Genomic DNA, 24,275 nt, shown 5'->3' on the forward strand with positions numbered 1-24,275 from the left:
TTGGACTGTTGGTGTCAATCCTCACAAGCTCAGAGGGAAGTTTCCCAAAATGCGGAAGCCAAGCTGCCTCTTCTTCTTGTAACATAACCAAAAATAAAATAAAAACAAAAAAAATAAATAAAATAAAATAAAATAAAAATACAAAAATGGGAGTTTCTTTCTCTTGACTGAATTCAGTTTGGGGTGCGATGGACTGTTTGTGTTGCAAAAACCATTTCCGGGTGTCCGGGTGGCGCGGCGGTCTATTCCGTTGCCTACCAACATGGGGATCGCCGGTTCAAATCCCCACCTTTACCTCCGGCTTGGTCGGGCGTCCCTACAGACACAATTGGCCGTGTCTGTGGGTGGGAGGCCGATTGTGGGTATGTGTCCAGGTCACTGCATTAGCGCCTCCTCTGGTCGGTCGGGCGCCTGTTCAGGAGGGGAGGGGGAACCGGGGGGGAATAGCGTGATCCTTCCATGCGCTGTGTCCCCCTGGTGAAACTCCTCACTGTCAGGTGAAGAGAAGCGGCTGGCGGCTCCAGATGTATGGGAGGAGGCATGTGGTAGTCTGCAGCCCTCCCTGGATCGGCAGAGGGGGTGGAGCAGCGACCGGGACGGCTCGGGAAAAGTAGGGTAAATGGATGGGTACAATTGGGGAGCAAAAGGGGCAAAAATACATAAATAAAATTCAGACATCCAGGGGCCAATATCCACGCCACCTTTGTTGGATGTTCTAGCGTCGCAGCGCAGCTTTTGGTTGCTTAGCAACATCAGGTGTGACCGTAGCGCAACCTCCCAAGCACCCTGGATGAAAGAATTTTCCGCGTTTTTCACGCGTTTTTAGACGCAACACGTGAATGGCCCCTAATGCAGCCACGACCCTTTGAATAAACTGCTTTCACCAACAGCGATCATCTAGTACCTTTCAAGGGGGATACCGGCCTATTCAAGACACGGTTTCAAACTGATTGCCAAGATACGGCCATGTGATGACCCCGAAGAAAAACGCTACTCTGCCATCCCTATTAGACTATTACCAAGGCATTTATCCTTCACCTGACCGAGCTGCGTTCAACAGCGCTCCATTTATTTACAACAGCAGGTCACAGATCAGCAGATAACTAGGACAGAGATGTGATTATTGTGTAGCGTTAATCAGAGTAAGCTGGCATGTGTTTCTGAGAGCACATGTGACAACACAAGGCTGAGATAAACCAGTTTCAGCAGTCCTAAAACATGTATAAAAGCCCTAATGATGTCATCCTATTGGTCTACTTGTGTTTATACAACCTTTGTGTGTGTGTGTGTGTGTGTGTGTGTGTGTGTGTGTGTGTGTGTGTGTGTGTGCGCGTGCTTTTCTTACGTATACAGACGGGCAGCTGTCCAGACCACTGGTTGTCTTGGAGGCAGATACGGACCGATGATCCAATCAGCCGAAAGCCGGGCAGGCACTGATACACGACGGTGTCCCGATAACCGAAGTTCTCTCCTATCACCTGGCCGTTTACAATGCCTTCTGGGATACCACAGTGGCCGGCTGAGAGAGTGAAACAGAGACAAACAAGGAAATCACACAATTCCACCTTTTCCGTTTATCTATCGGTGCCTGACGGCGAATGTTTTGCTTGACATGTTTTGCTAGATCTTTCGCAGCCCCACCATGCGTAGGCATTTGGTCTGCTGGCACCTCTCCAGGAGTCGCAACCAAGATTTACTGCTGCAACAGATGTGTGATGTTTAGCTTACATAAGAGTCTTGTTCAAACGGTGGGATGGGTATTCCTCATTCTTCAGCAGGGATAAAAAGGGGATTCAGTGGCAAAAATCTAATATGGGAAAAACTAACTTGGATGTAGGGGTGTTGCATTTTAAGTGGCAGAAGGAAATTCCCTTTGGCTTCCCCTCAGGCAGCATGGCACCTCCGTTGGGCATTTAGCAAGTAAGTCACCTGTTGTAGCCTGTGGATGTAAATATGTGCGGTGGCACTTTCAAGCCCCAATTTAGCTGGGGTATATCTTTACTCTTCACTAAATAGAGCTCTTTGCTTTTCGGACCTAATCAAAAAGGGTTTCCCTGGGTCCACGGTGGTGTAGCGGTCTAAGTATCGGCTTTGTGTCGATGCAGTTGCCAACTGGGGCCCGGGGTCCGCGCCCCGGTCTCGTCAGATCCGACTATGGCCGGACTCAATGAAGCAGCAACAATTGGCAACGCTGTCTTCGGGAGGGGGGCGGAGTCGGCTTGCGTTCGTCACATGAATGCGTCTCTGTGTGTGTCCGAAAAAGCAGTGGTTCGGCCTGGAGTCGCCTTGTCACGAAAGTGGCGAGACGTCTCCTTCGAGACTGCCGGCCGGAGAGATGCAGTTGGAGAACGCATGCAGTACGAGGGTGGGTGTTTGAACTAAAATAGGGATCGACTGGCCACTAAATTGGGAGAATAAGGGAAAAAGCAGAAATAAATGTATAAAAAAAAAAAGGCTTTCCCTCATCCAGCCTACTTTAGAATGGGTTAATTGCCTGGAAATAGGTGGCACGGTGGCGCAGTGGTTAGCACGGTTGCCTCACAGTAAGAAGGTCTTGGGTTTGAACCCCGGGGATATCCAACCTTGGGGGTCGTCCTCCATGTGGAGTTTGCATGGTCTCCCTGTGGGTTTCCTCCGGATGCTCCGGTTTCCTCCCACAGTCCAAAGACACGTGGGTCAGGTGAATCGGCTGTACTAAATTTGTCCCTAAGTGTGAATGTGTCGGCCCTGTGATGGACTGGCAGCCTGTCCAGGGTGTCTCCCCACATGCCACCCAATGACTGCTGAGATAGGCTCCAGCATCCCGTGACCCTAATTAGGATAAGCGGCTTGGAAAATGGATGGATGGATGCCTGGAAATACTTATTTCAAAGCCATATTCCAGCATCTCACCAGGACTTTAATTGGTGGCCTACTCCATCTTTATCACTGCAGTGTTAACAAGCTAGTCACGACCCTAAAAGTCTGACAAGTATGTCACCCAGTCATTGTTATTAGGCATGTAAGAAAATCCTCATTGACACTACTCATACCACTGAAGTGGCCTTCCCTGCGTGTGCTTAATTGGAGCAATTCTTGTCCCAGCACTCATTCAAGATGTCTAAAACTGCCTTTTCACTGTCCCAATTGAAACCCAACTATATCCCAAAACTGTAACCTGAAAATCTGGTTCATATTTAGGGATGATTTTGGGGTCCAATGACCTTCTTAGCATGCCCTGATCTCCAGCAAACATTAATTTTTGCTGTGATATACTGATTCTACTACATTTGATCTGATACGGGTATCTGAACCATTAACCCAGCCACTGGGGATGCACAACGGGATGCAAGAATGGGCTCTGCCTCTGGACAGGTATCTGAACCATTGCGGATCTGTGCGGTACTGAGGATTTCTTAACACAACTTTCAAAAAGATTTTATCTGCTAAATTCAAACCTATTTTGTTACTTTAAGATAGGCCACAACGCTGTATAGGAACAATTTCCTCTGTTCCCTGACCGTCTCTGTAATTCCCATAATGATTTCCTCCTTAATCTTGATACCGATATATAGAGATTCATTTCAATGATGGAAGAGAACAACATTGGGGTGTAAATCGATATGACAAATGATCACCACTGGTTTAAGCCTTGTGTAATTCCCCTTCCATATGAACGAAGCATGGTCTGACACAGTTTCATGTTTTTGTGCTGCATATCTCATTTCAAATTCCACACAAGAAAGAATAAATACTAATATGAATGATGCTTGTATATGAGGTAAACAATCATCAACCGACTTGAGCCATATCAGCTGGATGGCCATGGGCTATCTGATGAGCAGACAAAAATCTATCTGAATTCTTCCTATACTTTTTAGGCGCTGATATTGTTGATATTCAGAGAATCTTGAGCTGTGTCCCAAGCCTTTCCCGAATTCACTCATCCACTATGAAAAACTCAACAGGGCACCCCACGGGGAGTAATAAATGGAGATTTCGGACACTACTGAATCACCATTTTGCGACTCTTTCTCACCCTGTCATGTATTTGACAGTGAAGAGTGCACGAGCAGAGCGGAGAGAGCACAGCATTGCATCGTGGTAGTTTGAACATAAAGCAGTGCACATGTGTCGCACACTACATTTTCAGTTGCGTTGTAGGGAATTTTTGAGGGCGCCGTATAGAGAATACTTTTTACAGTTAGAATTAAGACACTGAAACAAAATGGAGGAAGGTTATACAGTGTGCAATATAGCAAATAGAGAGCAATTTCAGACACTGCTTTGGCATTTAGCAAGACGAATAACACTTCTTAAGTGAAAATATGGACGCCAACCCTCCCTGTCTGACTGACACACACGTGTTAACAGAGGGACAAAAGAGTTAATGACTATCATTGAGATGAAGACATGACTCATCTGACTCTTTAAATCTCAGTTATGAGGGTAACAAAAGACACTCCTTGCTGTTTAAATCCATTGTTGTACCATTACTAGAGGCCTATTGTACACATTCAAATGGTGATCTTCCTGTGGATGACCTGGACAGCCTGCTGGCTAGTGAGTTCATTCCCCAGTGGATGAGAGTTTGAGTTTCCGTCTTCCATTGAGCTTTAATACTTGTCAAAGCACACCTGAATAACACTTTTCAACTTACTACGGGGGTCCCACACTGGCTGGCTGACCCTTGCCCCAACCCGAGGGTGAAAGGGAGGGAAAAAAATATCTAGAATCAAATATTGCCCAGAGTATATTTCATTGAATTTTTTTTTGCTTGCAAAGTGCATCTGCTGCTCAGCATTTGAAACATTCGATGCATCTGTTGCCCCTAGGAACTTGCTGACAGGAAAAAGCAGCTCATATTACATTCAAAATAAACTTACTGAATTCATACAGTGGCTTCAGTAGCCAGGATGACATGCAGAGTATTTTATCACATGGCCTGTACTGTAAATGTATCTCGCGTACCTAAACATCGTGTTTCAGTTCCACTCCAAAGTCCCGATGACAGACATTCTCTGACGGTTGACCCCACCAACATGAAACCGGCATCGCAAGTGAAAATGGATGTAGCGCCGAAGCTCGTCTGAGTACCGATCTTCTTGCCACTGGGAGGAGCTGGTAGGTCACCACAGGAAATGACTAAAACACAAGCACACATACAAATCAAGCAATGAGGTATACACTTGTTCAACAAAATGTAATATATAACTAACAACAAATACCCGTTTGTCTTGGTAGCTAGGATAATAATAATAATAATGACAATAATAATGTTAATAATAATAATGATAATAATAACAATAATATTAATAATAATATTAATAATAACAAATTTCACTAACTCTGGCAGTGTGGTCTTTCATTTTTCCAACTCCAAATGCCATTGGCCAGGCACTGGATGTGGGCGGGGCCTAGTCTGTAGTATCCAGGATCGCAGGTGAACACGATACGAGTTCTGAATTCGTAGTGAGAACCATTAACAATCCTCCATCGACCATGCTCCAGAGAAAATGAACCAATACTGGGACATACGACGACTAGACAGAAAGAAAGACAGAGAGAGAGACAGACCGAGAGAGAGAGAGAGAGAGATTAAAAAAGGTATTGTGAAGTTAGTTCTTTATTGTACGTGATAGTTGGTCTGTTTCTATTTGTATGTACATTTACACATTGATTAAAATAGACAAAATGGAAAAAAACCGGAATGGAATTTCACCGCCTCTGACAAACCAGCTCATAAGTATAGAAATGAGTCAAGTCAAATGTTAATCTTCATTTCTAGTTCATTTTCTTTGGCTGTGTTGAAATAACTTATCCATTACACTGTGATGTGTCATTATCATTCCTCTATACTGCATCACACAGACGGCCAAATGAAGTCACTTCTTTACTGGAAAAGGTATTGTGCATGAAATAAAGTATGACAGTATTTAGGCTGGGTATCAAAGAAAAAACTCCCCAAAAAAACACAAAAACCGACTTTTGAGAATAAACCAATTTTCGCAATGCACATTGATTTCAGGGTATCAGTAATTAAGACAAACTGTGAGTATACTGATGTAGAAAGGTATGTGTAACTAACCAGAACATCTTGGTATCTTATTGTGGTTGCTCCACGTTCCATCAGGCTGACAGACGGCTGAAGTCAGTTCCTTATTGGAAAGTCTGTAACCGTCATTGCAGAAGTACGAAACTCGAGTGCCAACAGAGTAGTCGGCTGTTAAAACTCCACCGTTTACTGGCGCCTTAGGTGCCCCGCATGACACCGCTGGGGGAGACAAACATTTAGATACATGCTGTTTTAGAGGACCACGCACAGACAAGCAAGGATACACACACATGCACGAGTACACTTTCCTGCATCCAAACTGTCTTTCTCCATGTACAGTGTGTGAGGGGGAAGCATCTGAAGAGTGACGGTTTGACATTTTGGCGAGCAATTCCGACCCGCAATAGAGCTCGTGTGTATTTTGTAAATGAGTACAGCTGTCAAGTGTGGTTAATTGTAACTAACAAATAAACACAGAAGATTTAAATGTTTGATCAAAGTCAAGCCCACAGGCTGAACGGTGAGGTCAAGCATTTGAATATCCTAGACCAGATCTGCAAATCTAACAGCAGGGGTCGACATTAGTAGTAGTAGGCTACATACTATTGCAGTTTAACTACCGTAGACACAACACATCAATTTATTTACTTAGAGTGTTGTAATTGCATCGTAAACCAGTGGTTGTTTATTATAGCACATATTAGCAGGATCCACGATAGAACAGAAAGTGCAGCATATTTAATATGCTCGATGCCTCAGTGCCATAATTTAGCTGGCAAACTCCAGCAAGTATTAAGAAAAGTTTAGACTGCCAGCCCTCTGGCAGGTTTAGACGGATACTATGGCCCATTAGTCTCCTTGCAAACCAAAGATAACCAACGGCAAACATTTTGCTGCGCAGCATTTTTCAATAGACTGACTTTTAAAGCACTCTGATTGTCATTACACTGTAATGACAATCTGCCAGTTTCTTCGTTTCACCTTCTACTGGAACCGGGTACGAGCTGCAGCACGCTATTTCTGCTTTATGTGCAGGTTGAGAAAAAAAGCAGGTGGGGCATAAAAAATTCATCAATCATCGTGGACCACAACCTGCAATAGGAGTCCAGTACTAACACGGTAGGGTACAGGCAAAGGGGGGAAAAAAACAAGTTTTCTTCACCTGATATTCCTGGGGGCCTTGAATGATTACTTGCAGAATTACATTTTATTTCTTTGCCCAAGTGCTTCTCAGCCATATGGAAAACCCGGAAGTTGCATTTAGCAAATGGAATGAGTCATTAGGCATTGCACACAAACATGCAAATGCACAATCACACACACACACGTGCACTCAGTCACACATGCACAGACACATAGTCACACAAATACAGTGAAAAATGCATGCATGCACCTTGGCAGGCGGGCACAGGTGAGTCCCAGACGTGAATACCGAGTGGTGTGCGTCGGCAGGTTGCCGTGGCATTGCCGAGGAGACGGTAACCACGATCACAGGCCCAGCGCACCACGCTGTTTACATGGCCACCGGTCTGAGAGGATATCGAACCATGGAGGGGCGAGTCAGGAGTAGAGCAGTACAAGGCTGAGAGGGAACAAAAGAAGAAGAAGAAGAGGAAGAAAAGATGCGGTTTAAAAATGACATGACAGCACTGCGGTTTTCCAGCAGGTTAACGTTACCGGCTTGATGCTTATATAACAGAAAAGCCACATCATTGCAAGTGTGCTTTACTGTGGGCTTGCAGAATGGTGACCCAGCACGGTGATTTGTTGCGTTCCTGTTCAGCGGCGGGCCATGTCAGGCAAATTTACAATAGAGTCGGGGTGTCAATCAATTAATCAATCAGTTTAGCAACGCCCATGTTTTCGTCACCACTCTGCAAGACTGCAGTCAGGGCTTTCTGCGTCAGTGTACTAAACTGTGAATAAACATGCAACAGCATCTTGCAATCAAGCTTTTAGTGTTACTGCACTAATGTGACTGCCAATGAATTAAATAATATACAATCATCATAATGGACTGATGGCAAGTGTCACCTTGGCTAGTTAGCAATCCTTTCATTGCCAGGAAACATTGCTAATTTTGTGACATTCTGACTGCACTGTTTATGGCTTGGTATTAAATAGCCTCTCCAGCAAAATCAAATGTTGACAGGACAACAGTAGATGGAAAATGAAATTTGTAGGAATGCTAATAACATTTATATGGAATTTAATAGACCCTGCTGGCATGAGAGCTTGGGCAGAGACTACTAAAAGTAGGCATAGATGACTAAAGAAAATTGTTGAGGAATCATTTAATGGCTACCCGCATTATTAGAAAATTATGCACACTCCAATAGTTTGATAAAGGTTTGGGGTTTGCCTCTTGAAAATGCAAGCGTACCATAAAAAGCCAATGAAAAAATTATCAACATTATTAATGCAAACAAAATGTGAAGCTATGAGAGACATCCATCCATCCATTATGCAAGCCGCTTATCTGAATTCGGATGCGGGATGCTGGAGCCTATTCCAGCAGTCATTGGGCGGCAGGTGGGGAGACACCCTGGACAGGCTGCCAGGCCATCACAGGGCCAACACACACACACACACACACACACACACACACACACACACACACACACACACACACACACACACACACACACACACACACACACACACACACACACACACACACCTAGGGATCTGGTTAGTACGGCCGATTCACCTGACCTACATGTCTTTGGACTGTGGGAGGAAACTGGAGCACCCGGAGGAAACCCACGCACACATGGGGAGAACATGCAAACCTCGTACAGAGGACGACCTGGGATGACCCCCAAGGTTGGACTACCCCGGAGTTCAAACCGGGGACCTTCTTGCTGTGAGGCGACCGTGCTAACCACCGCACCATCATGCCGCCGCTATAAGAGACCAAGGTTCCGAAATGACTTCCATTTGCAATGGCTGACTTCGCAGCACTGGAGGATTACACATATTTATCTATTTGTGTTTTTATCGATAAGGATGAGTATACCTTGCCATCTTCTATTTCTACTCGGTCATACTTCAGTACAAGACTTTAAATGGCCAACACAAAGATCCTTTGCTATTCCCATGTACATCCTCGTTCTTTCAGCAGTTGAATTTTTGGTCCCTGGCACACTCCAAATGGAGACCAGCAATCCCTTTGGTATCACAGTTTATGAGACACACAGTCCCTAATGTGCTGAATACCTTCAAGAGGCTTTTCCCTGAGTACATCATTTTTCCCTGGTATGTACTGAAATAACACGCAATAATACAGAGTTTATTTTAATCATGCCGATCCACCGCAGCGGCAGTGGTGCTGTGAAGTACTCTAATGTGCATAAAGGGCTCCATCAACTGACACCTTTGTTTATCTGAATATGGATAGGGTGTCACTATTAACTTACAGCTGAAATGCTTTGTCAGAATGCAGCTATTTTCTTATTCAATTACGGTTTTAGGTCATCTCATTTTCTCTTATCCTCATCAACGGTGCACTCTATTGAGAACACTGCATTAACAGCCGCTGTTATTTCCTACAATGGGCATAATGCCACAGCTAACGCTGCTGAATAAAATGTGTTTTGAGGTCGTACACAGTTCGATATAATGTCGAACTCTGAAAAGTTTAAATTTTTCTGTCTTTGATAAATGAAGTTTAGCAAATCCGTTGATGAATGAGGCCCAGTGTGAGTGCAAACGACTTTGCAGTGACACTCTTCTCTGCTATGTTTCTGTAAATCATTTATAACAGCGGCCAGCAGTCGCTTAAAGGTTAGGAAAGCAGGCTCCCGGCTGGCTTGTGACTGCATTTGAAAGGGTTACCAGCACGAGTCTGACCAACAGGGACAATCTCGCAGGGGGGAAGGGAATCGGTATGCCCCCGCCCTCTTTAATAACTGAAATAAATGTGCCCTTGATCAAGGCAACTCTCTCCCTTACGGGCCCGATGAAGCGCCTTAATGCCCATAAACTCCCAGACGTAAAAGGGTAAAGCCTTGCACAAATAAGAGTGTTTGCTGAAATCAGACCTGAACAGCAAATTAGACCCATAACAGTTTGCTTACAGACAAGGATGGAGCGCGGATGATGCTGTTACTGCCATTATGCACTCGGTTTAAAACATCTCGAGCACAGTAGAGCTTATGCTCGGCTGCTTTTTTTGTTGATTTTTAGCTCTGCTTTTAACACTCTTCAGCCATATTCAGAAACTTAAGACAGCTGGATGTCAACTCTTCAGTTATCAAGTGGTATCACTCATTTTTAATAAACAGAACTCAGTGGGTTAAGGTGAATAACAGTCTGTCTCAGGTAAAAACTATCAGTACTGGAGCTCCACAGGGATCTGTCCGCTCACCTCTTCTTTTTCCACTGTACGCAAATGAGTGCTCACCCAGGAACTCCCAGAATTATATTTTCCAATACTCAGACAATTCTGCCATGTTAAGTTTACTTTATAGGCATGATGATAAAAACATCTATCATTCAGGAGTAAGGGAGTTTGTTGATTGGTGCGACAAAAATCACCTAATTTTAAATATAAATAAAACCGAGGAGATTATTTTGGATCCCAAAGAAGTTTGTGATCACAGTCCGGCGGTTATACATAACCAGCCAGTTACACAAGTTCAGTCCTTTAAGTATCTTGGTGTCCACATTGATAGATCTTTAACCAGGAATATTCACCAGAGAATGTATTTTTTATGTAGACTGTGTCTGTATGGAGTCGAACAACAAAATTATGATTTTGTTTTATCAGGCTGATTTCAAAAGTGTAATCAGGTATGGAATGACTGCGTGGTTCGGGAAACTTCCTGTCATCAAAATCAAAGTTATCGCATTTGGTTCAGACTGCGATGAAAATCATCAGTCAGAAAGATCATTGTAATCTTCAGTCTCTCTTTGACCGGTGTGTACTTAAACAGGTGAAGAGAATCCTCTGTGACCCATCCCATGTTCTGTGTTCTCAGTATGAGTTGTTACCGTCAGGCAGCTGATACAGAGCTCAGCGGTGCAAATTGAATTGATTTAAAAACTCCTTTGTGCCTGTATCAGTTGGTATTTTAAACAGTAGCCTAAAATATGCAGAGGGTACAGGGGCTGTACTGCAGGATAAAAACACAACCTTATTGAGACCTCAGGTTCTGCATTTTTCCCCCCTTTGAAATGTGTACTCTCTATGTCTTCTGTTTGCTGGTGTTGTGCGCCCATATGTTTAATCCATCCATCCATCCATCCATCCATCCATCCATCCATCCATCTATCATTGCATCTCACTTTAATGAATAAAAGTCAAAAAATGACCTGTAATCTAATTCGGGCAACAGACAGAGAGATGATTAAAGGACCGATTGCGTTTTCTCATAAATAAACCCCAAAAAAACTTCATCTACTCAGCACCTGAATTTTGGTATAAAAGTGATCTTTTGTTAATAGTCATGAAAAGTTGGTGGAAAAATTACCTTGTTCACCCCCCCCCCCCCCGCCCAAACCTATCTCTCCATCTTTCTCTCTGTCTGTCTCCCTCTCTCCTTATTGCCATGCATCAGAACAGTGTAAAGTAGTAGTAAAATAAAGTTGGGATACATACTTTGGTACTCACCAACATAGCGAATTTTGAAGCCCCTCTTATTGGTGCCGTGGTCTGATGACCATCGAACCAGGAACTGGTGACCAGAGGTGGTGATGTTGAACGGCGTCGGCAGGTCACCGCTCAAGGTGGAAAGAGTGGGACTGTTGGCTGTAGGACCTAAGGCAGGTGGAGACAAAGTAGAGGGGCAGGTGGTGACAGCGGAGGGTAGGGAGGGGGTCAGAGCAAGGAAAAGAGGGTGGGTGAGAGAGTTTTATTTGAAATCAGCAATTACTTTAGATATAGTATAGTAACTCTGGATGGGTATCGTTAAGATTTTAATGGTACTACTACTCTTATCAATACAGCTTATCGATCTGGTACTTTAATGGTATTCTTGTAGGTTCTTTTTGGGGTTTTTTTTTTATCCCCTCCCCCCTTTTTTTTTCTCCCCAATTGTATCCGGCCAATTACACCACTTTTCTGAGCTGTCCCAATCTCTGCTCCACCCGCTTTGCTGATCAGGGCGGGTGGGGGCTGTAGACTACCGCATGCCTCCTTGGATACATGTGGAGTCGCCAGCTGCTTCTTTTCACCTGACAGTGAGGAGTTTCACCGGGGGGAAGTAGCGTGTGGGAGGAGCCCTTACTTACAAAATACTTGTTGCAACGAGCATTGTCAGCATCGACTCTAGTGAAGTATAACCGTGTGTGTGTGTGGATGTGAGAGAGAGAGAGAGGAAGCGAGCTGGCCCCACCCCTCAGCTCAGCTCGCACATACGACAGGCTCAGAGAGAGAGATCTCTCCTCTGGATTGGGAATAGCAGAAATGCATCATAGACAAATGTATTAATCTTGCAAATTAGAAACTGAGTCGGTGAGATAAAAGGTGCAAGATAATGTTTATGTAGCCTAAATACATAGGACATTTATTTCCTTAATTTCTCCAATACCAATAGCAGTACCGTTAACATCGGAGCTCATCAATACTACGGTCTTTAATAATTTAGCACCGGTGCCTTTTAACACAGGGTTTCGGTACCCATCCTTAATTGTAACCCTGTGAAAAATAGACCATTCATTACGCAGAAATCCTCAGGTAATATAACGTACTGTAATGACCGGTAACTGCTGAGTAACTTAACCACAGTAAAGACAGAATGAGGTTCAATGTCCACCTTATATTCAGGTTTAACAGCTAGTTTCTTTTTACCGCTGAGACACAAATCATTTGCAATACTTGTGTTTGACACAACATTTTACAGATTAATTCTGTTCAGTGTTTAAAAAGATTATATTTAACACCACATTAAATAAGCAAGCAAAACAGAATTACAGAAATGCCCCTTCTACTCGTTTGGTACCAAGTAATAATCGGTCCACCCGTCCATCCATCCATTATCCAAACCACTTATCCTGCTCTCAGGGTTGCGGGATGCTGGAGCCTATCCCAGCAGTCATTGGGCAGCAGGCGGAGAGACACCCACCCTGGACAGGCTGCCAGGCCATCACAGGGCCAACACACACACACACTCACACACAAATACACATACATACACATACACACACACACAGGGACAATTTAGCATGGCCGATCCACCTGACCTACATGTCTTTGGACTGTGGGAGGAAACCGGGGCACCCGGAAGAAACCCACACAGACACGGGGAGAACATGCCAACTCCACACAGAGGACGACCCGGGACGACCCCCAAGGTTGGACTAACCCAGGGCTCGAATCCAGGACTTTCTTGCTGTGAAGTGACCGTGCTAATGACTGCACCATCGTGCCGCCTAATAACCGGTCATTATTGTTTAATCATATCCATTATAGTCCACTATTACTCGGCTATTTCTGCTAATGAATGGGCTGTAATTTGAAGGGTTATCAGATATATGTGTGCAGAATGTAATATTGTGATTGATATATACACATAAGGTGCTTGTGAGAGATGATGTGAGATAGTCCATGCATGAACAGCACGTGTGCTCCACTCCAATCAAATATTTCTACACATCAGTGTGTGTACATCTACTGGTGTGTTAGTGTGTTTCTCCGTGTGTTTTACCATCATATATTTCCAGTACATCAAACTCTCTCTCAGTGTGGAAACTTTCGAAAGTGATGGTAACATTGTAGCCCTTTTCCACTGTGACGCTCCAGGAACACATCTGGAGATTCGGATAGCTGTCTGGCCAACCAGGGCTCAGGATGACACCTGACGAGTCATACCGCACGTCATGGGCGGGGCATTGGACTATAGAGAAAGCAGAAAGGGAAGTGAGATAACGAGCTTCAATTAGAAATATACATCTAAACTTAACGCCGTAGCATTTTACACACACACACACACACACACACACACACACACACACACACACACATATACACTCTTACCTTGGCATGTCGGGGGTGGTCCATCCATCTGCAGTCTATCTCCAAGGCGACAGGTTAGAATTTCACTGCCAACCAATGAGAAGCCAGGATGGCATCGGTACCTGATTATATCACCTGGAAGGATGGAGTCCAAGTTATGGATTTAGTTCAATACGTAGTCTTTGTAATACCATCCATCCATCCATTATCTGAACCGCTTATCCTGCTCTCAGGGTCGCGGGGATGCTGGAGCCTATGTCAGAAGTCACTGGGCGGCAGGCGGGGAGACACCCTGGTCAGGCTGCCACCATATTTAAATAAGAGGGTTGCATTATTTGGTAGCAATTTCAATCTTAAAATTCTTTAAGACCATACTGGTGATTCCCACACCTGTCATGTTCACTTGAGCTGTCACAAATATTTACATCAAATTCCAAGTGGAGGTTTATGAGCCACTAGAGGGAGCAACAAGCATAATTTTTATATGAAAATGTGTAGGGGTAGTTGACCATCCAACATGTTGGTCTCAGGTCAGCAATTTCAACATAACTGAAGTGGCTGATTTTAGCATGTTCAATAATGATTATATTCAGATGAAAAATAGTGTGCAGTTTGTACCATGTATGAAAAAGTTGGGATTTTTTGGAGCTGTGTAAAGATGTATATTGTTTTACCCAAAGACATCCTGAAAAGGCATAATGTCTATGGGTAAAGAGGATTACAGCCACAAAAATCAGTCAGCTATACTAAGTACTATTAGTCTAGTAAATATGTGGGACAACACAGCTACCCAGTCGTCCAAGTTTAAACTACAGACTGGTGGACAGACAAACAGATAGACAGATGAAAATGAATGAAAGCCACTTTGACATTGTACTACAACAAATTGTATTCTTACAATGAATTAGTTCTCTGCATTTAACCCATCCTATTGTATAGGCGCAGTGGGCAGCTGCAGTATCCGGGGACCAACTGCAGTTTCTTTCCACTGCCTTGCTCAGGGGCACAGGCAGGAGTATTAACCCTAACATGCATGTCTTTTTTTATGACAACTCACCTATCTCCAGCTCTCCATCCTCCATCAGCATGTCAGCATTGGCCACTTCTGGAGGAGGCTGGCACACTCTCAGCTGGTAGGCTAGCAGGAGCAGAAACACAGGAGAGCAAAGGAGAGGAGAACAGATGGGAGGATGAGACAAGGAGAGTGAGAGAAGGGAGGGAGGAGAGGACATGAGGGTAGCGGAGGGCGGTGGTAAGGGTTAAGAAACAAGAGGAAAAAAAAAACATGTTGAGGAGAAATGCATAAACGCCAGGTGTCTCTGAAGTCTGCTTCGTCAGCCTAACCTGGTAAACAAATTTGACCATGAAGAAACAAAATGAAAAAGTATACGCAGGTCTCTGAGGCATAGAGGCCACATACTGAGGTCAATGTCTCAAATGAATTGGCAATGACTCCTCTTTTTATTTCAATATTAATGTCTTTCCGTTGGTGACCAGTCAGTAACTTCTTTCGAGCAAAACTGCAAAAGCAAACTTCACACGACCATCCAAGCTACCATTTACCCAGGCCCGTAATGATATCCCCACCAGTGCCTCGGACAATGCATTAAAAAAACAAATAGCCATGTTATATAACCTGTTTTCTACTCATTTCTTTTAATCTTTCTAGATACTATTTAACTTTGCCTGTTAAGATCAGACGCCCGGGTCAACGAAGCACGAAATCAAATAGAGACCGACTTCACAGATAAGGCTCTGCCTTGAATCATAAAAAGGAACAGACTTCACAGATACTGAAGGCTCTAATCAATATTACTGCATGACCATAGATCACTCACCAACGGCTAGAGAGAGAGGGGGAGGGTAACAGAGAGGGAGGGAGGGAGGGAGGGACAGAGGTACCGGCGAGAGAAAGAGAGGGGTGAGAGAGTGAGAAAGAGAGAGGGGTGAGAGAGAGAGCGAGAGGTAACAGTGAGAGAGCGAGACAGGGAGAGGGAGAGTGAGAGTGAGAGGTTAACAGTGAGGGAGAGAGAGAGAGGTGAGAGAGAGCGAGAGAGAGGCAACAGTGAGATAGGGAAAGAGAGCGAGCGAGAGAAAGAGAGGTAACAGTGAGAGGGAGGGAGAGAGTGAGCGAGAGCGAGAGAGGTAACAGAGAGCTAGGGAAAGAGAGCGAGTGAGAGAAAGAGAGAGGTAACAGTGAGAGAGACAGAGACAGAGAGGTGTGAGAGAGAGGGAGAGTGAGCGAGAGCGAGAGAGGTAACAGTGAGCTAGGGAAAGAGAGCGAGTGAGAGAAAGAGAGAGGTAACAGTGAGAGAGAGAGACAGAGAGGTGTGAGAGAGAGTGAGAGAGGTAACAGTGAGACAGGGAGAGAGAGAGAGGGAGAGAGTGAGCGAGAGCGAGACAGGTAACAGTGAGCTAGGGAAAGAGAGCGAGTGAGAGAAAGAGAGAGGTAACAGTGAGAGAGACAGAGACAGAGAGGTGTGAGAGAGAGGGAGAGTGAGCGAGAGCGAGAGAGGTAACAGTGAGCTAGGGAAAGAGAGCGAGTGAGAGAAAGAGAGAGGTAACAGTGAGAGAGAGAGAGACAGAGAGGTGTGAGAGAGAGTGAGAGAGGTAACAGTGAGACAGGGAGAGAGAGAGAGGGAGAGAGTGAGCGAGAGCGAGACAGGTAACAGTGAGCTAGGGAAAGAGAGCGAGTGAGAGAAAGAGAGAGGTAACAGTGAGAGAGACAGAGACAGAGAGGTGTGAGAGAGAGGGAGAGAGGTAACAGTGAGACAGGGAGAGAGAGAGAGGGAGAGAGTGAGCGAGAGCGAGACAGGTAACAGTGAGCTAGGGAAAGAGAGCGAGTGAGAGAAAGAGAGAGAGACAGAGAGGTGTGAGAGAGAGTGAGAGAGGTAACTGTGAGAGAGGGAGAGAGAGAGAGGGGGGGGTAACAGAGAGCTAGGAAAGAGAACGGCAGAGAGACAAAATACAGGCAGAGGTAGAGAGAGAGAGGAGAGGAAAAAATAGGGCTGAGAGCTATAAATCAGGATTAAATTGACTATGAAAATGAGACCTGCCAATAATATCTGCTGCTCTCATGCATATCAAAGCCCCCGCAGTCTGTCTGTATATCTGTGTGTGCGTGCACGCGGGGCGTGAGCGCTCAAACATACGCTCAAGCGTGTGCACGTAAAAGAGGATCAGTGCAAGCAGCCATCGATTTCACAGGCTCCGAGACCCCTTTTATAGCGTTACTTCCTCGTTCGCGTCACATCAGCATTCTTCTCGACCCCCCCGGTCCGCGGCAGCATTACAGTACCAAATATCTTACGGTGGCCATCTTAAGAGCATGCGTGCCCGAAATTAACTTTAAATATTTAATTTGCCAGGCAGCGAAATCATTAGAAGTACCCCCGACTCTGGATGGATGATCTTTGCGGGCGTACGGTCAGTATTGCGGTAATGCGTCAAACTGACACTGTGCATGGGCAGCCATTTTAGCAGGAAGCGCTTATCTCTCGCTCTCAGCCATCGCTCCTGCTGTTTATGTATGGGCTAATAAGGCACAAATGACAGAATAGTTGAAAACACCAGACGTGTCACTCTCTCATGCTAAATCTTTCCCGCCTATCTCTGCTCTACCCCATCTAACAAAACAGAAATTCCTTGAAAATAAGATTTAGAGCGGCAGATTATTCTTTACCTGTGAGTGCAGCAGCTGACAGTAAAAAGAAAACAGCTGACAGAAATTCATTAACAACATGTCAGAAAGCGGATTCTCCCTCTCTCTTCTGTTCTTACAGGGGAAAAAAAGAAAGTATTTTGATGCTGTAATAGAACAGAAACGATCGGATACACAGAACTTAGTGGGGGCGGACGGACATGTTTGCGTGTGCATGTGTGGGGGCGCGGATTGTTGTGAATGGACACCAGCGGGCTCGCGAAGAAGGTGACGGCCACACAGATGAATCCTTGTGTATCAGGAAGCTTTGCGGGGACCAAATTCCTTATAGGGAATACAATACATTAAATATGCATTGTGTTTACATGAATTTGTCATGGTGACTTCTGTGCAGAGACACACAGCAACGGTTTGAGGAGCTCCAACCTACTTTACATGGATGGTGCAAAGACAACAGGACAACAGCCCTTGTATATGCATTCAATAGTTATTATTTGAGAATAATAAGCCAGAATTTTTTTCAGTTTCATAGTTAAAGATGTTGTTTATTCGTGATATTTAATGATAATTAACATCAATTAGTATTAACACTGATAATTAATGCATTTACAGTTCCAAATACTAACAACAAATACTAACAAACTGACATGGTCCTTCATCAAATGGCTTAATTTAACAAAAATAGCCAGCCTTATTTTTTTGACCCCCCCCCTTTTTTTTTCTCCCCAATTGCATTTGGCCAATTACCCCACTCTTCCCAGCCATCCCAGTTGCCGCTTCACCCCCTCTGCCAATCCAGGGAGGGCTGCAGACTACCACATGCCTCCTCCGATACATGTGGAGTCGCCAGCTGCTTCTTTTCACCTGACAGTGAGGAGTTTCACCAGGGGGATATAGTGCATGGGAGTATCACGCTATTCCCCCCAGTTCCCCCTCCTCCCTGAACAGGCACCCCAACCGACCAGGGGCGGCGCTAGTGCAGCGACCAGGACACATACCCACATCCGGCTTCCCACCCGCAGCCACGGCCAATTGTGTCTGTAGGGACGCCTGACAAATGTGGAGGTAACGCAGGGATTGGTAGGCAGCGGAATAGACCACCCCCGCCAGCCTTATTTTTAATTGGGGAAATGTAATGTCTTTATTTGGGCAAAGGGTTTATCCACTGACGGGGTCACAGATCTAAATTATAACATAAATGACTGTGTAAGCCGTCCACTTAAACTGGAAAAAAAAGTAAGCCAAACACCTCAAAAAGTTTCAGAGCGAGGGGAAGAGTGGCTAAAGATGTGTTTGGTTGCATGTGTGTTTGCATAAAAAGTCAGAAAACAAGTCCGCGGTGGCGTAGCGGTCTAAGCATCGGCTTTGTGTCGATGCAGTTGCCCACTGGGGACCGGGGTTCGCGCCTCGGTCTCGTCAGATCCGACTACGGCCGGACTCGATGAAGCAGCAATAATTGGCAACGCTGTCTTCGGGAGGGGGGCGGAGTCGGCTTGTGTTCGTCACATGAATGCGTCTCTGTGTGTGTCGGAAAAAGCAGTGGTTCGGCCTGGAGTCGCCTTGTCACGAAAGTGGGGAGGCATCTCCTTCGAGACTGCCGGTCGGAGAGACGCAGTTGGCGAACGCATGCAGTACGAGGGTGGGTGTTTGAATTAAAATAGGGATCGATTGGCCACTAAATTGGGAGAAAAAGGGAAAAATCAGAAATAAATTTAAAAAAAATAAATAAAAAAAGTCAGAAAACAAACCAAAAGAAAAAGAACCGAAGGAATTCTGCACACTTCAATGACTGAGAGAAAGCTGATTGTCTGGAGGCAGACAGGTTATAATGGAGGGAGGAATCCTAGTGAACATAACCTTAAAGATTCAGTCCTGAAGGGGGTCTCTTTTTTGAACTTACTGACACCTATGGTGATATGTGGTAATTGCAGGGGTGTTCCAGCAAATCTAAATAACGAGAGACCTGTTTGAAATGGAAGTCGTCTGTGCTGTTGTTGTCACCAATTTCCCCACCACCGAAGAAATAAAAACATGGCAGAACCTTGTTTACCTAGCTTCATGATGTTGTAGTATCTTTTAGGAAATGTCTTTTACAAGGTCTTTTACGAGCTGGTTTCAGGTCTGGAAGAAGCACAACCGAGCAAATCTTCAAGTTGAGAGTTCTTTGTGAGAAATTTATAGAACATCAACAAGAAGTCCATCACAACTTTATTGATTTTAAGAAAGCCTTCGACTGAGTGTGGCAACGGGCTCTACGGAAAATCATGAGAAAACATAACATCAACGAACACCTTGTCCAAGTTATCAAAGCTCTTTATAAAGATTCGAAAAGCGCAGTGCTAGTGGACAGCACACCCAGCGACTGGTTCACTCCAACACTAGGAGTGAGACAAGGTTGTTCACTGTCATCGTGCCTTTTCAATGTATTCCTTGAAGAGATCGTCACCAACGCTATGGAGGGTTTTGAACCAACTCTCACAATCAGCGGAAGAAAAATCACCAACCTGCGCTTTGCAGATGACATAGATCTAATCGCCAGCAACAGGGAAGAACTAGCTGAAATAACCAGAAGACTGGACAAGGTGGCTAAGGACATGGGTATGTTGATCAGTACTCAAAAAAGCAAAATCATGACAACAAAAGATCACCCGAGGAGGGAGACTGAAGAGACTGAAGAGCAGAACACGGAAATCATTGTTGGCAGCGAAAAACTTGAGGAAGTCACGTTTTTCAAATATCTCAGATCTGTGATTAACGAAGACGGAAGATAGGAAAAGAAATTAGGAGCAGAATCACCCTCGCAACAAGCGCAATGACCAAGCTCAACACGATCTGGAAAGATAAAAACCTTGGAATCAACTCTTCTATACGGTGCAGAATCCTGGACCCTAACAAAAGCTATGGAGAAAAGAAATACAAGCCTTTGAACTTACAGCATATAGAAGAATGCTGCAAATCCTACACACAGCACACATCACCAACATTGAAGTGCTGAAAAGAGTTAAGGAAGCTATTGGTCACCATGATAGTTTCCTGACAGTGGTTAAAAAAAAAAAAGGAAATTAAACTGGTTTGGGCACGTTTGCTGAACAGAAAGGACACTTGCAAAGGACATTCTGCAAGGCCTGGTAGAAGGGACTAGGAAGAGAGGGAGACCGAGAAAAAGCTGGGTAAACAACATCGGAGAATGGCTACAGATGAGCGTAGTGGAGGAGGGGAGAGCTGCAATGGATAGGGAACGGTGGAAGAGACTTGTCGAGGCATCAGCTGTGCTCCTACAACCTCCACAGGTTACGGAACTGCTGATGATTTTACAAGATTTACCTGTCACACCTCCTTGCTAGCTACAACTACAACATCCTTCAATACCTGCCTTATTCTCCTGGTTTCTGCCACTATGCTAAAGATATAAAACACACCGACTCATTTTTTTTCTGGGGAAGCTATCATTAATATGTGCAAGTACAAAAGCATTCATCATTGGAATATTCACAAATGAGTCATTGTCTTAACTAAGGCAATGACAGAATGTGTAAAAAAGGACATTTCTAACATGTTAATATTCAGGATTGTATCTTTAAACGCTAGAAAAGGTTTCAATATAAAAAAGTTTGCTTTTGCTGTTTTCATGAAACACTGATTTTCTGAAGGAAGTTTTTTTTTCTTCTGTTTAATTTAAAAGCAATTCTACTGAGCAAAAAGATTTTTAAATGAAAACAGTTGATGAACGGGGGTGTCCGGGTGGTGTGGCAGTCTATTCCGTTTCCGGCCAACACGGGGATTGGTGGTTCGAATCCCCGTGTTGTCTCTGGCTTGGTTGGGCATCCCTACAGACACAATTGGCCGTATCTGTGGGTGGGAAGCCGGATATGGTTATGTGTCCTGGTCACTGCACTAGCGCCTCCTCTGGTTGGTCAGGGCGCCTGTTCAGGGGGGAGGGGGAACTGGGGGGACCCTGGTGAAACTTCTCACTGTCAGGTGAAAAGAAGCAGCTGGTGACTTCATATGTATTAGAGGAAGCATGTGGTAGTCTGCAGCCCTCCCTGGATTGGCAGAGGGGGTGGAGCGACCGGCATGGCTCAGAAGAGTAGGGTAATTGGGCAAGTACAATTGGGGTGAAAAAGGGGGGGGGGGGAGAAAATACGTGATGACCTAGAAGAGGACTGATATCCACAGACAGGTCAGTTCAGGTGAAGGACTGGCGAGTGAACTACCTTCAACCTGCATGTATCGATCCTTCGTCAAAGGAACAGGCTGATATTTAGCAAGAGAAATCTAAGATAACTACAGTCATATAAATTACATTATCACTCGTATAGACTAACTGATTCCTTCTATAGTACGATGGGACAAATAATGTAACTTCAGTCCGAGTATGAGAAGGTCACCGAAACGAGAAAATGTGACGGCAGATAAGTGAAGTTGGGTCGGAATGAATGAATCAGAGATGGATTCGATGAGGAGAGTGTCGAAAACCGAGTAAACAGCACCCCGTAATGCGTCCTTATTAAACAGATCGATGCTATTGCTATTGCTATTAACAACTGAAAACAACATGATGGCCTTGCCATACAAAGCAGGAGCAAGAAGACAACTCCAGAGGGAAACTTAATGAGATGTGAGCGAGCGAGTCGACACACTCCAAATGTGTCTTCCCACTGAAATGACTAGTGTGACCTGAACTTCTGCTGCTGCTGACAATAATATCACAGTCTTACCATGGTAACTTAGGACGAAGAAACCTGCTCCAGAGAAGTCTGAATGGAACTTAATGAGGATAATATTGGAGGTTGAGTAGACTGACTCCAGGGCTGTGTTCCCGCTAAATTGTCCAATTTGAGGAGATGACTGGTCAGGACCATCCCTATAAAGAGAAAAATAACACACACACACACAGAAAGTTAAATTTCATTACAAATGATGCACTCCATTATAATTCTAATAGGAAATGAGAACGGAATCGTAACTAAATGGGCTGGATGTTAACTATAACAGACAATCAATAGAAGGACAGTCCATCACAACAACTAGACCATGTTTAGACCTGGGTTCTTATAGCCACATAGATATATTCAGATTGCGTCTGAGAAGGATTACGTTCACGTCCAGTATCAACATGCATGTCAGTATGCATCTCCCACCCATTTATTTTTTTTTTTTTTTACTGGAAACCAGTGTTATATACATGTTAGACACAAAGAACAGATCAGTGTTTCACAACATTTCCCCCCCCCTTTTTTTGGTGTGTTAGAACAGAGAACTACAATAACACCTTGTTCCAACTCCCCACCCATCCCAAATTCTTAAAGAAAACAGGGAAGAAGAAAAAAAAATGCACATACAGAACTGAGTAAGTAAATAAGACACACACACACACACACACACACACACACACACACACACACACACACACACACACACACACACACACACACACAGGGAGTTGATAAAATGAAATAAAATAAAGTAGGGAGGTCAGTGCAATAAAAAGGATGCTCGGGATGCCCACCCCAAGTAACGGATTCACTGATAATCAGTTGGGATCGAGAGAGGTAAGAGAATTTACATATGAGATAATAGGCTGCCATTTTTTGTAGAACTTAGCAGTTGAGCCTCTTAAAGAATACTTCAACTTCTCTAATGGGAGAAATGACATTAAGTCCTTTAACCAGGAGGTAGCGGAAGGTGGATTTGGGCTTTTCCACTGTAACAGCATGCGTCTACGGGCAATGAGTGAGGCAAAGGCAGCAACATCAGAATGTTCCTTGGTAAGACTGGTTGGCATAGGGGGTACCCCAAAAATGGCTATCAAGGGGCAGGGATCCGGTGTAATTTTGAGGGCTTCTCCTATCATCTTAAAGAAAAGGGACCAGAACTCAACTAATTTTGGACAGGAGAAAAACATATGACTGTGATCCGCTGGTGATGAGCCACATCTATCACCCATTTATGATTGGATTTTACTTTCCCGCTCAATATGCATATAGCTGCATACATCGCTTTGGCTAGTTTCTTTACAAATTTCCTAATTTATGTGCCAGCTTTGACAGGGATCCCAAATTTTACTTTGAACTGACTCTTCACACCAGAGAAAAGCAGGCATCTGATGCTTTATCCGTGGGTATCCATTATTGCAAATGTTGTGAATGGCAAACATTTTCAATTATGCAGCTCAAGACTGTAAGCCTAGGTGGTTAGGAAACACAAACGCATTCACAATACACTACTGCATGTGAGTCTCTGACCACCCCTGAATGTGGTTTGGGTGACTGGATTCTCAATCCCTGCGTTAACGCCTGTATTATTAGCTGTCCAGTTTTGACTCCATCACCCAAGACGCATTTTAATGCCAGGTATGAACAGGGCTCCAACTTATTCCCACAACCTTTGCCAAGATAATGATCTTGATAAGACAGGATAACAGACCTGATGATGTCATCAACACATAAATCTTGGGTGTGTTTCAGTAAATATCAATGCAGACTGAACTTTTGGACACAACACCGACACCCAGGGCGATTTCACACGAGCCCATTGGACTACAAGGGAAGAAAGCTAATTTGGGCATAAAACCACATAACCCCCATCCTAGCAGTCTGCAAACGTATATGCCAATTAACTCT

General features: G+C 44.4%; 1 protein-coding gene across 1 annotated transcript in view; it reads right to left on the reverse strand.

The window, feature by feature from the left end:
- Nucleotides 1-24,275, reverse strand: part of LOC130128423 (CUB and sushi domain-containing protein 3-like) — a 502,508-nt gene that overhangs the window by 41,856 nt on the left and 436,377 nt on the right. Inside the window, exons 46-55 of the mRNA XM_056298036.1 lie at nucleotides 22,371-22,516; nucleotides 15,049-15,129; nucleotides 14,013-14,126; nucleotides 13,684-13,872; nucleotides 11,649-11,795; nucleotides 7,428-7,616; nucleotides 6,068-6,253; nucleotides 5,328-5,522; nucleotides 4,951-5,124; nucleotides 1,346-1,519 (exon numbers count right to left, since the gene is read on the reverse strand). Of these exons, the coding sequence (XP_056154011.1) occupies nucleotides 1,346-1,519; nucleotides 4,951-5,124; nucleotides 5,328-5,522; nucleotides 6,068-6,253; nucleotides 7,428-7,616; nucleotides 11,649-11,795; nucleotides 13,684-13,872; nucleotides 14,013-14,126; nucleotides 15,049-15,129; nucleotides 22,371-22,516 (1,595 nt within the window). The remainder of the gene's footprint in view (nucleotides 1-1,345; nucleotides 1,520-4,950; nucleotides 5,125-5,327; nucleotides 5,523-6,067; nucleotides 6,254-7,427; nucleotides 7,617-11,648; nucleotides 11,796-13,683; nucleotides 13,873-14,012; nucleotides 14,127-15,048; nucleotides 15,130-22,370; nucleotides 22,517-24,275) is intronic.

The sequence above is a fragment of the Lampris incognitus genome, chromosome 18 (assembly GCF_029633865.1).
Source record: "Lampris incognitus isolate fLamInc1 chromosome 18, fLamInc1.hap2, whole genome shotgun sequence".
Classification (NCBI taxonomy): Eukaryota; Metazoa; Chordata; class Actinopteri; order Lampriformes; family Lampridae; genus Lampris; species Lampris incognitus.